This window comes from Chroicocephalus ridibundus, chromosome 6 (genome assembly GCF_963924245.1).
Source record: "Chroicocephalus ridibundus chromosome 6, bChrRid1.1, whole genome shotgun sequence".
In the NCBI taxonomy this organism is placed as follows: domain Eukaryota; kingdom Metazoa; phylum Chordata; class Aves; order Charadriiformes; family Laridae; genus Chroicocephalus; species Chroicocephalus ridibundus.
This window is the reverse complement of record NC_086289.1, coordinates 19551082-19569296: the sequence shown is the minus strand read 5'-3', so window position 1 is coordinate 19569296 and position 18215 is coordinate 19551082. Positions and strand designations below refer to the sequence as shown.

The window sequence follows — 18215 nt, the reverse complement described above, 5'->3', positions numbered from 1 at the left end:
AACAGTAGGAAATTCCACACACCAGTCACAAGACAGTATTGATTTCATCCCCTATAACAAGTCAGCAACCCACTGCAGTCATGTTTTTCCTTTCCTAGTGGAAAGGATCAGAAGCACGTTTACAGATATCAAAAGGGCTATGCTTGAAAAACAACCAGAATTGCAAGAAAACCAATACCTCTTCCATTCAGCTTTTGTTCATTTGTACTTTATACAGAAAATGGCTCACGGCTACCACTGTGGCAAAGATGTGCCCTAGATAAGGCAGATGTGCAGCCACCTGCACTATACAGGAGAAACTTTATTAATATGTACATGCACTGAAGAACAGAATGCAGGTTTGTAAGGAACTATAGCAAATCCAAAAAGCTTCTTTGGTTGTTGTTTTGGAAGGGGATTTTTTTTTTTTTTAATGTTTCTGTTTTGGTGGGTTTCTTGTTTTTAAGATGACAAGATTACTAAAAATGAACTATATCAATTTAGTTTGCACATACGAGGAAAAAGTGGAATAGATTTATTGGTATTTTTACTACTAGTCTGGATGGATACATTTGTAAATAAAGTCATTTCCTGGAAGCAAGCACTGTTGCCACGTCTATAGAGTAAGCTTAAACATAACTCAGGCTGTTTTGCTGGTGTTACGAGCAAAATTCCGAACTCCTGAACCCCTAAACGGAGCAGTCGCATCTAAATCTCTTACTGAACATAGGCCAGAGACCATTTCAACTCAGCTGTACCCTACAAATCATTCCAGACAGCACTAGCTGACCCAGGCTGAGGACAAAGTAAGAACACAGACAATCAGATTCTAGTCTTTACACACAATGGCATTCCTTAATTTACCAGCATGATCCAAAGACCAGTGCAATCTGTAAGGGAACAGGAGATCTAGTAACATGCCTCTGACAAAATCCAATAGTAGCAGGTTATTCTATGAAACCTGGATACATCCTAACTAAGAAGGCAAGAGGTTTTTGTTTAGCCCAGACATTTTTATTTCACTGCTCTGACTGTTCTGGGGAATCAAAGCAGTGGAGGGAGATTCATTTACTGAGTCAGTTTGATTTTGGTCATTTGCAGCAAGAGATAAGAAATAGGTACGAAGACCAAGAAGAGACTAAGGCAGTTCTAAAGCTGAATGGATCCATGATTTCTCTGATGTAGACTCCCCCCTCCGAAGAAATCCTAGGATATTTCCAGCCTTGCCACTTGTAGGCTTTTAAGAGAAATGGGAAGACAAGCACAGTTTGGGGCTGCACCTACTAGTCACTCTGTCTAGTTCTATCTGTTCAATTACTCTATCTATCTGTTCAATACGAAAAAAAAAAAACAAACTAGAACTAAAACAACATAGAATTAAGTTTACCTGGATCCTGTAACTCTCTTATAATTGTCCTTAGAATACACAGCTAGGATGCTGACCCCTGAGCCTATGTTAACCAGCAGCATAGGATACGGATTATCAAGGCAGTAAGGCTTTTTCTGGCACTGTTCAGGATCTGTAGGATTTTCGAAATAATAGCACTCTGGTTGGCCATTGAAACCAACAGAGTCAACGTAAAGGAGGCCTTGGATCAAACAGTCCAATTCATCCAGTTTATGGAGCTGCAGATCAGCAATCTGGAAAAGAATAACAAGAAATTAATAAACAAACATTTCCTAGTATAATACAACACCGAGAAGGACAAAAGGCTCCGCTGAAGCACTTTGATCACTTTAATAGTAACACATTATGCTATTTAAACAGTACAAAGATCTGTCTGAGCATGAAGTCCGAAATAAAAGGAGCTCACTATCTGCCTGACCAAGGGTACCTCCCGAAACAATGATGCGCTGCGCAGTAACGTTGTTTAGTTCCTTTGCCTTTGAGATATTCCCTGCCCTGCAAGCAGGAAATACTTCTCCCCCTCGGTATTCTGAAGCAATAAATTTTTTTTCCCCTCACCCCCACTCCAAGGGGAGCTGCATTCTGCAGCTTTTGGACAGTATCTGACACATGCCTGCACAGCAGCATTCCTCAGGATGCAACGTGCTTTAACTCATCATCCCACTACACTTCCCAGCAATTCAATGAAATTTTTAATAAAAGCATTAATACCAAGAAACTTCAATTAAAGAAAAGATAGCCTTACAAAGCACACATGCTTATGTTAATATGCATTAAATATGCAGCGGATTGTGCTTAAAAGATCTGCAATTTTTTTTAGTATATGTCACCAGTAATCTGAGAGATCTATTCCTTTAAATTGTGATAAGCACTTTAAAATGCCTCATGAAAAACAGGGTATTCCCGATGTTTGGTGAAAAACAATATAAAAAAACCCAAACAAGAATATTGTAAAGCCCATGCCCCCAGCAAACTGTTCATAAAAAAATATAACTGTAACAGAAGGCAGAACAACAATTATATGAGCTTAAAAAGAACATTCCCTCTGAGATCTCACAGGTCACCCATAACTGTACTTAAACAGATATGTCTACTTGCCATAACTCTGTTTACTAGAATAAAAATCACAACCCTTTCTCGAAATAGAATACAGTGACAGTCTGTAGAAAGTCTCCTTTCCAAATGACATTGAGCTTAGACTTGTGTTAGGGAGAGGAGAGGGAGGAAAAAATAGTAAACACGCTCGTCCAGATCCTGAGGTCATCTGCATCCTCACACCTGCAAAGTAGGTCTAACCTAACTCCACTTTCTAGCAGAAAAAGCAACAGGGTATTAGGAACAAAAGGGAGCGGCACAGCACAGAGCTGGTTCTCAAGCATTTGCATATTGCAGGATGTTTTTATAACAGCTATTGGAGAAGATATACGAGGTTAACTACCTCCTATTTTTAATTCTGGAAGCTATATTAAGTCACTATAAAGAGGAAAGATATTTCTGTGGAACGGGCATGGCCAATAGGTTACATTCTTTTGAGCTATTTAAATCTCTCCCCTAAGTTTTTTTCCTCTACTTGTGCGTAGCTCTAACTTGCCTTAACTGAAAGCCATTCTATTCTTTGGATCTGCCCTTTTGTTATACTTGCTACTCCTGAAATCCTGGAATCGGAGAATATAAATAAGACCCAAAAAATCCCAAACCAGCAGTCTCTAAGACCTCAATATAGATACAGATATTCATAGGACAATAGAAACAGGTGGAGATAATTTCTTCTCATTTCAGTATTTCCCAAAACGAGTATATTCCAGTATTTTGCAATCCCTTCATATTTTTGTCTTGGTTACCACATGGCTACACAAATTGCAATTACAGAAATGCAGCATACAAGACTTGAACCATTTAGCCAGCAAATAGAAAGAATAAAAACAAATTAGGAGAAAAGGCTTTTAAAAAATTGTTGCAAAAATCTTAAGGCTATTTTGCAAATATCTTGGATTTCAGCAATTTCTTGCTATTAGACTGAGGGGAGAATCTCCAGTCGAGAGATATATAATAAAAGGCATTAACATAATAAATGCTTCATGCACTCTTTCTCACAATGGACACTGTATGGAGCCCACTAAGTCATCACTCATTACAGGATTTATTTATTTTGTTAAAGCCCAACTCATGTTGCACATAGCTAGTCAAAATAAGGAAACGTTCTATACTAACCATGATCTTTCTTTAAGTTATGTGCTGTACAGTCTCAATTTCCTCATCTTACTGTATAAGCTAGATGCAGCACGACCAAACACCATCTCACACAGGTACAGCACGCACAGACACTATGAACCAGAAGCCTGCTATACAAAGACAAGTCATTAGGAGATTTATGGCCCCTACTGTCAAAACCTCGATTCTCCCATAAGCCAAATACCCAGCCACAAGCTGCTTTTGTCTCATCCGTGTTACCCTTTTGTAAATAGGGAAACATCAGTAAGAGACCTTGCAAGAAATGAGCAACCAATACAAATCTAAGAGCAAAACATTTCTGGCATCAGTGCAAAAACACAGACAAAATCCTTGTTTCTACAAACTCTCCAGTCAGCCCAACAATTTTGTAAGGGCAGAACAAAAGAAACTAATCAAAGGTTCTTTTTCAAGCACTAAGCATGGGAGTTTTATTAGGTCCAGCCCTCCACATATAAAAGGCACACTAGAATTTGCTCTGCTTTTTATAGCTCTGTGCTATATTTAACAGCTGATATACTGTAAGCAGAAAAGCTCTATTACTGCTCTCTTTCATGTATGATATTCATAGCAGACTGAAAAACTATTTTTCTGCGTTGTTGCAGCAGTCTGGTTTTCATTTTTGGAAGGAGCAAGACTGGCATCAGTATTCCACATCAATCCGCCTTCATTCAGAGAACTGCAAGCTCTGCAGCCACCAACCCTCTGAGGCTCGGAACAGTGAGCCACCACTCTTCTTGTTTCTAAACACAAATTAGGGCACAGTTGCAAGAAATGTAGTAACCCAGACTCGTGCAAGAAGCCATGATAGAGCCAGGGTCACAATTCCTAGTCCCTTTTCCTGCATATAGAACTGCATTTTCTCTATTAGTTTCTTTGCTCACAATGACTCAAGCAGCAAAACTGCATCACAAAATAGATGTGTCTGTAAACACCGTAACTAATGTATGAGTAGGCAAACGTGGTTTTTTTTTCTGGTGCCATCACCTGACCTACCACACTCTACTTGTCCTCATCTTCCAGTTGTTCAAACCACTTCTCCTTGCAGGAATCAAAGTTTATGTGCAGAAACGCAAACCAAAAATGGGAGCCGTGTGTAGAAGCATGCTTTAATTGGACTTTTTCCTGCAACGTTTTACAAAATGCATTTGCAGATGTTTTCCAGCCCTTTACAATCCCTATCGTGAGGGCAGACAGCATAATGGTCAACTTAGCCTGCTCTGCACTCCCGTAACTATATTCAGCACTGTGCCTCTCTAGAAAAGTTTTATGTCAGAAAGCTGTGCTATGAGAGGAAGAACTGCAGAACAACGAAGTATACAGGACCCTGGAGGGAAAATTTATGATGGTTACAGGGAAACCATATGTACATTTTTTAAAAGAACCATTTTTCTGCATTATAGCCAGACTGTAGAAATTCCTCTTTATTTTAGACTGTTCTTTTTAAATAACAGAGAGGGGACAGAAGAAAACACTTTGGGCCTTGAGGAACTCTTCACGACCATCAAAAGGAGGGACTTGGGACTTTTACCATGTTTATAAGCAGGTGCAACACAGCAAGGAATTAACGAACGTTTCCCCATGACAGTTCACACTTTAGCAACAAAATCCTGAAACCCACCTGATTTCAAGGATACACAAAAGGTCTGTTGTTGCTGTGTACAGATGCTATTTTAAGGAGAATGAAAGCACCCCTCTTGTACGCTTGCAAGAAGTGCTGGAAAACGGTACCGTCTGTTCAAGTTTAGGTTTTTTATTTCAAGGTTTCTGATGGTTACTTTTGGTTGTTTTTTTTTTAAATAATATGCATAACATCAAACAATTTTTAGCTGTATTCAAGTACCAGACAGTATGAAAGGAAAAAAACATGGTATCAACTTGCTGCTGCTTTGAAGTATGGAAGCACAGAAGTCAGACTTGGGTCACATTTGTTTCTTTATGGGTGAGTAAATATTTCCACCTCAACAGGGGAAATGTTAAACAGCCCAGACCTCTAGAAGTGAGCTGAGGGCAGCCATGGTATATGTGCAGCAGGGCTGAAGCGTAATGGATCAATATTGCTGTGCAGACGCCTTTTCAATGAAGCTCCAGCTCAGGAAAGATTTCACCCAGTTTGAATTTTCCCACTGATACCAAGTTCTGGTGAGCACAGTGCAGAAATGTCCAAACCTAGGCGCAGTTACAAGTTCATCTGCCTCTTGGGCTTTCAATCAGAAATACGAATTTTTTCTGTAAGAAACTGTTAGGGCTATAACTTCTTCCAGGTTTTTAATTATCAATTAAAACAGCCTCATTTACTATATCACTCTGGCTTTTATACGCCTTCTGGGCATTGCTCCAGTTTTTATTTCTTGTAATAGCTTACAGTCTAGCTTTTCCTTCCACCTCCCTCCCATTACCTCTCCTCCACTTTTATAAAGATATACTTTGCTTCCTTTATATCTCGATTGTCTTCACCTCAAACCTCAACTCTGCTTCTTTCTGAGCTCAGATGAGGTATTCCCCCCAGCTCGTTCCACATCCATCCTGAGGCTGAGAAACACCCACTCACATTCAAACAAGACAAAGTCTAATGCAAATAAAGGGTAAGCCCAACATTCACTGAGGCAGAAGAGAAGGTGCCCTCTCACACAGCTAGCTGTAAAGATCTCCTTCCTTTCTTGACAGGGAAAAGATGCACATTGCTTCTCCCCATTCCCCCTGAAGAGTTTCCTAGCTTCTTGTGGTGGTGGTAACAGAAGGTATCGTGGTTACTTCATCTGTTCTCTGGGTGCCAGTTTCAACTCCAGCCGAGTCTACACCTTACAGGCCTGAGCAGCGGTGTCCAGATTCCTCAAGCAAGGCGTCACGCAGCTTACTCATCCTACAACACAGGACTGTGAGTTTTTTTTGTTTTGAGCTAAATACAGTCTACAAGTCATCCACAGGCATTCAGTTCATACTACAAAGCCAAACCTTAGAATCAGCTAATAACTGGCACAAGGAAGTCATTCTCCGACAGCCAAGCTTAAAGAATTTTTCTTACAGGTTATGGGGAAGGTCACGGCCCAAGTTTAAATTTGCGTTGGTAACAAACTTCCTTCCTCCCCTGCCCTGAATGTTCTTTAATAAGTGATTGGGTTTTGGCCCAGGCTTTCACTGAAGCCAACAGTAAAATTTTTGTCAAGATAGGTCTGTAGGTGTTTGTTCAGGAAAGGAAAACAAAGATCCCACCTTTGAGCCACTGCAACTGACAGTTTTGTAATAGAGCAGGCTTTAGACAAAAGTCTGAACATTCCTTTCTTCCCTCACCCCCCATGTTTCCTTTACATTGAGTTACTTCACAAAACTGAGTGACAGTCCAGGAATTTATTCCTCATTACATTAACCACATACTTTTGTGCAAGTAATGTGTGTGTGCTATTGTGGAGGACACAGAGTATAAAGAGATTTATATTACAGGTACACAAGCAAATAAGTCTGTGCACTCCTTACTTTTACAGAAGTGATGTTACTTGAGCATTTACAGAATATGCGAGGTGACAGTACGTAGTTGGGGAAAGGAGGGAGGATTATCAGAATTAGGCAACAGGTTCTTCCATGCCTTAGCACCACTGTTAACCTGAAAATAAAGTCAGCCAGCCATAAAGATCAATCATTCAGAAACAGGGGGCGGGGGGGAAGAGAACAAGAACAAAACACAAAACCAAGAAAAAACACCCTAAGCTAGAAACAGTCCTTTTAGTGAATTACTTACTGATGCTCTTCAATGAACATTAAGTATAACCATATGGTCAGTAAAATTATTTCTGTGGTCTAGTTTAATGAATAGAGTCAGTTTTCCTACTTTAAGGGGAAGCAGTCAAATCTTAAGAATTAATCAAATGATTTGCCAGGCTACTGATCGTTACTGCTGGCAGTCACCAAGCAGCCCACGGAGATTTCTCCAGGTCTCTTCCTATCCAACACTGTGGATCACGTGAGAGGGAGGTCAGATAGCTAAACCTCGCTAACATTGCAGATTTAGTTGCCTTTCTAAGGCACAGAAGACAGACAGAAGATGCCTCCCAATTTTGTTTTATTTTTTTAATCCGCAAAAGCAACAGAAGTGTCTAGATCAAACTTATTTAACTCATTTAGGGATTCAGAATTAGACACTGAAACAGGCAAGTAACAACAGGACGTTTGCTTGTCTATTTTAAGGAGAAAAAGCTGCTGTAATCTCAGAAGTACTCCTTCTTTGGGATTTGAATGCTGTTTTGCAATATGTTAGATCTTTTGTCCTAAATCTATGCAATCCTGAAAGTCCCATAAGCATTTAGAAATACCATGAAGGACAAAATAACTTAAAAGCACGTACACAGGGAAATAGAGGGCCAGAACAAAAGCATGTTACCTGTATCAGTTTCATGAGTTTCCTAGCATCTAGCCAGATTTTTTTGATGAAATTAACAACATTCACAAACATACTTCAGTTTTTCCACTTCTAAGTAACAGAAACAGTAAAGTTTAAAGCCTGCTCCATATAAGGCATTATACAATACTGAATCCTGCAACAGCAGGATATTAGACTTGGCACACGTTCTCTACTTCTACAGGTGCATTAGAATGATCAAATATTTGAAACAGACATTTCAATGCTTCTGAAGGCACAATCCTGAAGCTGTCGCCCAACATCAATTTACAGTCAGCAGAAGACACTGAAATAGCCAGCTGCTGTTACAATGGCTAATGAAGTGTGACAATTTAAGTGCCAGTACCCAGGACACTCAGCCCTTTGAGAGAGATTAGGCAAGCAAACCTTCATGTAATGGATAGTATTTTGCTTCTGTAATACTCTATGGATATTACAGTTTGAGCCAAGAAATACTTGCTATAAAGGCAGGTGTGGAACTGGATAGCTGCAAGAAGTGGTGTCCAAAGCACTCACTCAGGTGTGAGGGCACTTCACTGATTGCTCTATCATACAAAACACTCCAGGCAGTTTTTATAGTGTTTTTCTTAAACTGTCTACAAGTGTTACAGCACACAAAATGTTAACTAACACTGCAAAGATGTGGGAATTCATGCCTAAATCTACCAGTAATTTGCTATGTGACCTCATACATTTGTAATACAGCTGCAAGACAGCCCCAGCTTCAACTATGGCTTCCAGTGCAACATTGACTACATTGCAGCTGACAGGACAGACTGGTCCCTCACTGTAAATTGCACGTTTACGACAGATAAAGTCAAAGCCATGGAGAGAAATGCCTAGCTGTGATAGCCACCAGGTAACTTCCAGTCCAATTCCACAGCTGTGGGAACGAGGGACGTAAATTTCCTTATTAAGCAAGCAACTCTAGCTGCTATTACATGATACAGGAGAGACGAATTTGGGAAGACTGACCATTGCAAAGGGACAGTCAGCCTCTTCAGAAAGTCCCAAAGTGACCTCCCATTGTCACTAGAGAACATGACCTGAATCATCCCCTGTACACATGGAAGGACGCTCAAAAACCTGAACTGAGGCCAAGCTAACTACTGCCAGAACTCGCCTTGTATTGTGGTGCCAACATCCTTATGCAACCCAAGACAAACTAAAACTTTTGAGGACTCAAAAACCATCAGTAGACCCTAACACGTAAGGGACTTGCAGTCAGACTAATGGACAAGAAATCCAGCACGAGTAATGGACTACTAGAGCAATTCAGAAACTTGATAGTCCTTCATTAGACTAGCTGCTTCCATGTCCAACATTTACTGAAAAAGGTTGCACGACAGTAGAACAGCTGGAATTCATGTTGATCTCATACAGCATTCTCTTTCTCCCTTAGGATCTTGGTCATCTGGTAGGGGATGGGTATTGACAAAGAAAAAGCCTCTTGTGCCGCAGGAATGGATGCCTGGAGTTAAAAATGAAGTATACAAAGCCAAGTACTGCAGTCAACGGCAGTTCGTAAATCAGCTCCCTAGACTGAAGCAGAGACAGAAAAGCAACTGATGTAACCTGTCATACCCAGCAGCCACCCCTCACCTTCAAGATCAGGTCAAAAGCTAGGGACAGAAGTGTCAGACCTGCAAGCTAAGTAAATAATTCACATTAATCTTAGTGAGACTGCTCTGGTACAGACAGACTTGTCATTCTTTTACAGAAAATAAATGGAGGTATGCCCCCGTGGAGACACATACACAACAGACAACTGGCTCCCAAATGACTATTTCTCTCTAATGCAGTTTGTACAATGGCTCTATATGCCTCCGTTGCCACAATCAATTTCTGCAGTGCACTCTAGTGCACTCGTTCGGGAGCTAGGACTATTGCTGAAGTTTATACAAACAGCAGCATCCCAATACTTCAGATTTACATCAGCTTCTGGAGCTCCCTGCAGAGATTATTTTTAAATTCTAGGGGATCTGGGACATAGTCACCACATAAACTGCCTTTCTTCACATGACGTGCTCCCAGAATTGAAAAGAAAAGCTAGCTGCTGTTGTCATGCTTCCACACACTGTTTCACCCCCTGCTCCATGCTTGGTCTTCCAGACTCTTGACTCAAGTCTGCTTGAAGACTAATACAAGGGGAAGGGAACCTGAATCTAATCTCTAGCCTGAATGGTTTCATTTCTGGTTTTCTAATAAATACCCAATTTGCAAGATGAGTACCTAGTCTCTAGTTTTCATAACACACCCTCAACTGACTATCAGGCATCTGGTCATCACAGCTGCACTCTAAAAAAAAAAAATCATTTACTGAAGACATTCTGCACTGTAATACTTCAGTAAAACACCCTTCACCTGTCCCCTCTGTGTTCTCAGCAATTCCTCTAAGTAATAAATGTCAATTGATTCTGTTCATCTTAACCCATTAGGATGGACAAAAAAAAAAAGTGCTATTTTCTCTGCAAGTTTTAATAGAAGGACTCCCACAATGTTTTCCCAACATACTTCACACTGAACCCTTATGAACTGTTCACGTACCGTTCTGAAGTCCTCCTCAAACTTGTAAGCTCCACCTCCTGTGGCACAGAGCGTAGTGTGCAAACTGGAGAAGTTCTTTTCACTACCCATCTGTATGAACCTATGCATGGCACAGCTGGGAAAGCGGATGAAGTGCAGGTTTCCTTTGCGTCCACACATAGTCAAATTTTTCAGTTCAAGATGGACATCGCGAATGCCAGTTTTACCATAGGCTGTATTGGAGGTCAAGTATTTCCTAATGCTCTTCAGGTTTTCCACCTCTTCCTGTTCTTCTTCTGCAGTAATGTCCTTAGGTTCAAAGTAGACCAGTTTAACCAACGTTCCACCGATATCCATTCCAAACCATGGAAATGCTAAATACAAGGGGGTTGGAGAGGAAGAAAGAGAAAGTCACTATAAATATACAGGTGAATAACAATTCACTGCAGTTGCAGCATCTGCTCCTGAAAGATGGTGGTCACTTACGTGTCCAATTCACATGTACTAACCACCTCCTGAAGTAAAGACTTCATAAAGCCTCAGTTAAGAAAAAGAATAATCTCAAAATATTCTTCCCTGGACAAGCAGGTTTTAATAAAGTGAAAATATTTTTTCCCAGGAAAACATTTTACTCTTCAGTCAGCACCCACTTGACAGAGCACATTTACTGCATTTCACCCAGTCTGACTCCTGACACCAATTCTTAAAATAGACTAAGGAGGGGAGGAGGAAGAAACAACCAAACAGGAGAACAGGATTTCTCAAGTCACATTCCCACTGTGTAACAGCTACAACTGCCTTTCCAAAACCAGCCAGAATTTCCATAGTCACAAGGCTCTGTTTGAGAAGCAGCAATACATAACTCTCCCATTATGCTGGAAGTCCCCAGACTTCAACCCACCAGCATTAGCAGCTCTGTTGGAACTACACCACCTGCATATATTAGCAGAAACATGCTGGTTTAAGTTCAGTATTTACTACTGACAGTCCTTTGACTGTCTCCCTACTGACTCCCTTTGCCGGTAGATGTGTTAGCCTATCACACAACTATACAAGAAATGTCACTATTTGCTTCTCAGCATATATATATTTGCCACGGCTGGCCTAGGTCTACCAAAGCTTTTGTTCTGTTAATAGCAAGAGAAAATCACTACAGAGCACACAGCCAGAAGACACTACCTGAAACAGGTTTGTCTGCCTGCTCTGCTTATATACACATGCACACATTTTAAACAGTAATCCAGTTAACTTTATGAAGCAATAAGAAGTGAGAACACAATATCTATACACAGGTACTGCAGGAGGAGACAGGTAGTAGTGTTTCTTAGAGAAATTAAATTAAATGAACTGAATATGTGGCTAACGTCTAAGATCAATTTCTAAAATAGCAGTCACCTCTCTGCTTTTAGGAAGAATTGGGCAGACTAGAAATGTGATTCTACCATCTATGGCATCCCAACTTAGCACTGATACAAACTCCAAACCATGGACACCATATGCATTATTAATATTTCTGCCAGTGAATCTAAATGTAAACAACTTGGGACAAAGATTTTAATCAGCATAGGAGCTACTGATTGCACTGTTCTTCCACAGGTAATCGCAGCTGAGTACTAAGTTACCCAACTTCAGGTTGAAAAGAGCTTAGAGTCTTTTACTTCTTACCACAAGGGCCTCAGCATTATTCTTGTCTGGCTAAATAATTCAAAAGTCTAAATTTCATAGTTATTAATACACACCCCCCGGCAACCAATCCTTAAATGTCAGATGTTTAACACAGTTGTTTTGCTCCATTGCTGTATGCCAAATAATTGGATCACCAGTTTCTCCCCACTTTCCCTAAGGACAAGGCAGGCATAATGCATAAACTCCCATGAAGTAGCTTGCTTACAGTTCAGTTTTTCTAAGACTACCTACTGTTACCTGTTGCAAAATCTAATTTCTTTTTCCATGCCCTACAAGCTGCAAGACACAAAGACACTGAAATGAAGTCTAATTTGAGGTTTGGGAAGATAAATCCTATGCAGATGCATGAAAGCTCCCTGAAATGGGAGTGTTTTCAAAACAGGCTTTATCTTAAAGAAGAAAAATATGCTACCATACGCTAACCTGTGTCACAAACAGTTTTGGAAGTACAGAGTAAATATTTAAGCAAAAGTGGTCTGGTCAACGCTGTACAACACTACAACGCAGTGGAGCTCAGGACACCAATCCCATTAGCGATTCACACAAATCTTTATTTAAACTACTGAGAACTTTAATCACCTCACTGGAACAGTGAGTCTCCTCCTCAGATGTATCTTAACTATGCAAGCAGGAAGTTTAATTTTAAAAGCAGCATGGTTGGACCGTGTGATACAGAACCAGCCTGTATCTAAGTGTAAGCCAACTTCCAGTATTCTACATTAAGGGCGTAAAATCTGCTACAATCTACCTGCACCAATAGTTGCTTTAAAGCTATAGCGTAGATTTAATCTTTAAGAGAGGAAAGAAGCATTCCATCCTCCTATCAAACACAAGCCCAGCAATAAAAGTGTTAAGTGCTAACAGCTGAGAGTCACTCATAAATGACTGCCAAGACATTTACTACTTAATATTTTGAGGACTCATAACTAAATCATTAACAAAGAATAAGTACCATAGAAAACAACCATGAAGTTATTTCAAGTTTGTACAGTTCTTGGGATAGGTACACATAATGTTCACATTTAAAAAGCAAGCAGAAATAACAGATATTTTTTAGTTTCTCTCTCTGAATTCAAGCTCCTTTCATTTTGTTGTGAGCCAAATGGAGAGATGCAGAAAGAAAAGAACTTTGCTCCCAGAACAGCAGCAGTTTTCTTCAGCACAAATAAAGTACACAAGATCAGTCCACAATAACTGATATTTCAGCTACGCAGAGCAGCAGCTTAGTTTTCTTCACAGCTGCTAACGGCAGCTATCTGCTGGAATCACTTGCAATGAAGACAACTATTTTAACTGGTTGACCAATTAAGACAAAAAACAAGTCTCTAAGTTCCTGACGAGTCCCCCTGAAATTCATGTAAGTTCCATACAGCTGGAGCAACAGTAGAAACATTTCTGTATTCCAGTGATTATTTTAGAAATTTATTCATCGTATCTTTTGTTACTATCAATACATTCCAAAACAAAATGCACCACTGAAGCACCAGCAGATCTTTTCAGTATCTTTAGATAACCCAACTTAGCTGGTACCTATACGCTCCAACTTTCCCGAAGCCAGGCAATACAGTGCTAATGGGAACGTGCACAAAGACTGCGAGGTGCTCCTGGGTTTCGCTTCCTCCCCAAATACAGACAGTAAGACCATTCAGAGGCCATCGAAATTATTAGGGTCTTCACTGCTACAACCAGGGGGTATGAAGAAAGAAAGGTTATTTGTGTAGATACAGTCTCCATAGACTTGAGCGAAAATGGGGGGGAAATTGTGGGGTTTTTTCTGTTTTGTTTCGGGTTATATGGTTTTTTTGTTTGTTTTGTTCTAAACTGGAAGTCCAGCATTTCACTGATAACCTAAATAAATGTCTGGTTTCTTTTTCTGTGTGATTTACTATGAAAAATGAAGAAACTGGATATGTTGCAGAAATGCTTTCACAGCGTAAAAAATACACTTCTTAACTAAAATAGTCTGATAAGACTTATGAGCCCATTTCTCTCTTCTCAGCAAAGTCAGTATGCAATATACCTATTGGATCAATGCAATCTATTATCATGGAGAAAATAAAACTATTCTACTGTATTGCTACACTGCAATAAGTCATAAAAAATAACAACACAAAATCTAGTTCTAGGTCCCCTAGAGCCGACACAGAAAGCATCAAGATGAATCACGCATTCTTAAAAGCCTAGCATAAATCAGAAGATTCTGCTTATCTTCTTAAGAAAATTAACTCTCTTTATGTTAAACTGCACCAACCACCTACCGGTTTGTTATCTTGAGATAAAAATCTCCATTACTCAAAATTTAGCTGCAGAAGCATGTGACAATGCAAACAGAAGGTATCTACAGCATTGCATACTTAGGTAATCTGATGCACTCCAACAGCTGTGCTATCTGGGGGAAAGGTTCACTCATGAGAAATTCCACAACACATTTTACCTAGTTTCTGCACAGACTTTAAAAAGTATGAACCTATAAGGCTATTCCTATAAGGCATTTTACATTCAGAATTGAACATGCTTGATTTTAAAAACATCCTGTGCTTAACACAGAATATAAGGAGGGGGTGTGGAGGGTAAATGTATAATCACAACACGGACAAGATCAGGGGAAGCAAGAATGAAAGGGAACCCATAGGTCACTAAGTAACATTTCCCCCCATTAACAAGGGCAACCAAGGGTAATCCTTTGCGTTTATTTAAACAACCACCACATAAGCTTAGCTGAATCTTTTACTCCTCAACTCTTCAAAAGAGATTGTGCCTGAATCCTGCTGGTTAGAACTTTCTTCTCTCTACCTGGACCCTAGATTTTTCCATGACCAATTTGCAGCTGTTTCTTCTTTTGCCAAAACTGTTTCAGCTTACACATCTCTCACAAGATCTGTATTTCCTTGAACACAGGTAGAGTATTTCAGTTTTTTATCAATACTTTGAATAGCGGTATCAATACTCTGATATCTTAGTCATAAATACCTCAGATGAAATATCTTAGGTTCAGCTGCTTTTCTTCCTGGACACACATATGATGAAATCCTATTACTTCATTTACATTTTTCATTTGCATTTAATTTGCATTGCTTGATGCTTTCATAACCTAAGAACTTCCTGTTTTAATTGGGACTGGAAGAGGGGAGAGCAAGCCAAACATAAGAACAGAAAAAAGAAATCAAAACAAGAGAGTCACACATGAGACAGGATAGTATTCTCACTGCTTCTGAAAGCTGCTTTCTATTAGAAAAGAAGCTTGATAAGAGCTTGCATATATTTTCCAATTATTTCTTCCTATTTTACAGAGTTATTTTGAGCAATCCAAACGCGTTGCAAAATGGAAGCATTTGTTTTCCTTTGAACAAAAATAGAATAGATAGCTTAAAAAAAAAAAATGTATCTGCTTAGTCATTAATAGAAGTTCTTGAAACTTTACAAAGCTAGAGTAAATAATTCATGCACATACATCAGGTGAAGTCTTTCAGTTCATTTTCAGCAGCAAGGGCTTATTGAATATCTACCTCCACATGAGAAAATGAAAGCAAACCCAAACAATGCCACAACCCAAACCAAAAAGCTTCAAGCTGAAAGCACTTAGCTGTTTGTTAAACAGTTGTGACCATTCACACATACATGGTCATATTACCACAAACTGATTTCTGAAGATAGCACTGGGAGACCAGGTCATTACATAGCCTGTATAGCATCATTAAAAAACCTGAACAAATAAAAGCCAAAATTACAAAGCTACAAGAAGCAATGAGTAGCTATCGAGAATCTCATTCTTGGATGTAGCAGCACCCAGCCTGACGGAAGTGATTTGCGCAAGTTTCCCTTTCCTGTTGGGCACGTGTTACCTTGGTGAGGCAGGTAAGCCGTTTTAGCTCCCAAGATGCCAGACCACAGCACACAAGCTAGTTCAGTTTGTTAGGACCAGTCCTATTTATTAGGCAACCCTCACTTCCACCTACATTAAAAGCAGCTGGAGATTAACTTTACACAGCATATCACCTGAAGAAACTCTTAAGATTAAAAGATCGTGGGACATTCCAATGCCTAGGACAAAATTTCAGTAACTGATGAGAACATATTTACTCACTGTATCAATAGCAAGACCAAAATCATTTTCACTCCTGTATTCTTCACTAAAATATACTATATAATCATGGCATTCCGTATTTAACATCAAGAAAAAAACCTTAGATTTCCCACAGTTTCCACCTGGCCTTAAGTAGTACTACATAACCATGCTGCAGCCAAACACCACAGGTGTAACAATCTAAATATTGACCAGAAGCATTCTTTACTGTGAAGCTACAGCTTGAAGCATTTAGAAATTAACCATGGCAATTATAACGCATATTACTTGTAAACAGTCATGCTGCCTCAACACTACACATTCTTTCACCCTTAACAACTACCAGCTGACTTGAAGCAAGACGTAGGATGCTGATTGGAATAGAGACCCCAAGGCTTTACCTTAAATTAAGAAAAGCAATAGAATGAAGATGTCCAGCTGGCTTACTCCCTATGTCTGATGTAGAATAATGCTGTGAAGCACCGGTCTAGTTAACCGCCCTGCTGAAATCTTTGTCCCTACTTGGCTACAACGCTGTTTCACAGGGATCGATGAAGGCCCTTAACTGCTCCTTTTCTTCTGTTCAAAGATCACATTTAAACTGAACAACAGGACACTCTAGCAGGCTTTTGAAATTATCAGAATTCACACCGATTCAGTATTTTATTCTCTTCTGGAGCGCTTCAAAGCGCAAGGCATCATAACAGATACTTTTTTGTATTCATTACACAGTGCTGTGATACAGAAAGGGACCGTAAACCCTGGTCTTACAAAAGGTCTGCACTAATGGTTGAAACCAGAAAACTGACTTAAACCTAATATCCCTGACAACTCATCTAGTCCAACTCATGAAAAAAAGCAAAGCAAAGACCAGCTTCTCAGCAGAAAAAGCAGGAGGTGAGTCAAAAGGACCTAAGGTAGTCCCCAGATCCTCTCTCATCGCAGGCTAATCAGCAAAGCACACTGGTTACACAGCGAATCTTCCCTTCTCAGAGGGGAAAAAGACCTGGGAATATAGAATTCTACCTCACTTTGGCAGAAAGTAAAAACAATCCGAAAACATATAACTTACAAGGATTTAAAGGAATAATTGCTGCAGAGAGATAGGTTTCATTTGTTGAAATATTGGGAAATGACAATTATCTCATTATCTTTTCCACCACGCAGAGCAAACCCCACAATCAATACTGAAGTCTTACATGCCATGTGGTAACTGCACTTCATTTTGCAACATGTCCTTAAGCATAGAACAAACATCTACAAAGGCCAGGACTAAATACAAAAAACCAGTAAAACGGGTAGTATTCACTAGAGATGGATACAGTAGAAAGCTATGCAATACCAGGAGAATTTGAGTATAATTTAATTAGTTTTTTAAGCTAGTGACAATGTGCTATCATATTTTCCTGCAGGACTAATACCAAATTGCAAATTTATTCTTGTACAGAATAAACCATATAAATTAAAAAGTCTAAGATCAGCAAGAGTTCACTTATTTTACGCAGCAGAGAAATTGCCCACAAATAGTTCTACAAAGCACTTCCCTCACCTGCTGTTTTCATTAAAGCCTCATTTAATTAAAACCCCACAGCTGAAGACTGTTGTCATACACCTTGGGCAATACAGCCAGTCACCTACGCTCTTTACTCTGATGGGCTCTTTTTCCCCTCAAGATGGGAGAGAGGTTCCAAATCCCTCATTCTTCTTATTCAACTGATTACATGTATCCCTAAAAGCCTTACTCTTTGCTTCAAAGTAGTTTTTACTATGAAGAAGAATTTGATATGCAAGTGCTGACTCTTCTTAGTTACACCACATCAAAATGTAAGTTAGTCCAAGTTCTGCAGCTTTTGTTCCTGAATGAAAGTGTGAAACTGGACAAAGACTACACAATCAGATGGTGACAGAGAATCATTTGGTCATCAATATGT

At 39.6% G+C, this 18215-nt stretch overlaps 1 protein-coding gene across 4 annotated transcripts in view; it reads right to left on the bottom strand.

Annotated features, from left to right (window-relative positions):
* PANK1 (pantothenate kinase 1) overlaps positions 1 to 18215 on the bottom strand; it is a 48187-nt gene that overhangs the window by 8696 nt on the left and 21276 nt on the right. For all 4 annotated transcript variants that reach the window (XM_063338483.1, XM_063338485.1, XM_063338484.1 and 1 more), the window contains 2 exons: positions 10557 to 10909; positions 1367 to 1620 (listed from right to left, as the gene is read on the bottom strand). In XM_063338483.1, the coding sequence (XP_063194553.1) occupies positions 1367 to 1620; positions 10557 to 10909 (607 nt within the window). The remainder of the gene's footprint in view (positions 1 to 1366; positions 1621 to 10556; positions 10910 to 18215) is intronic.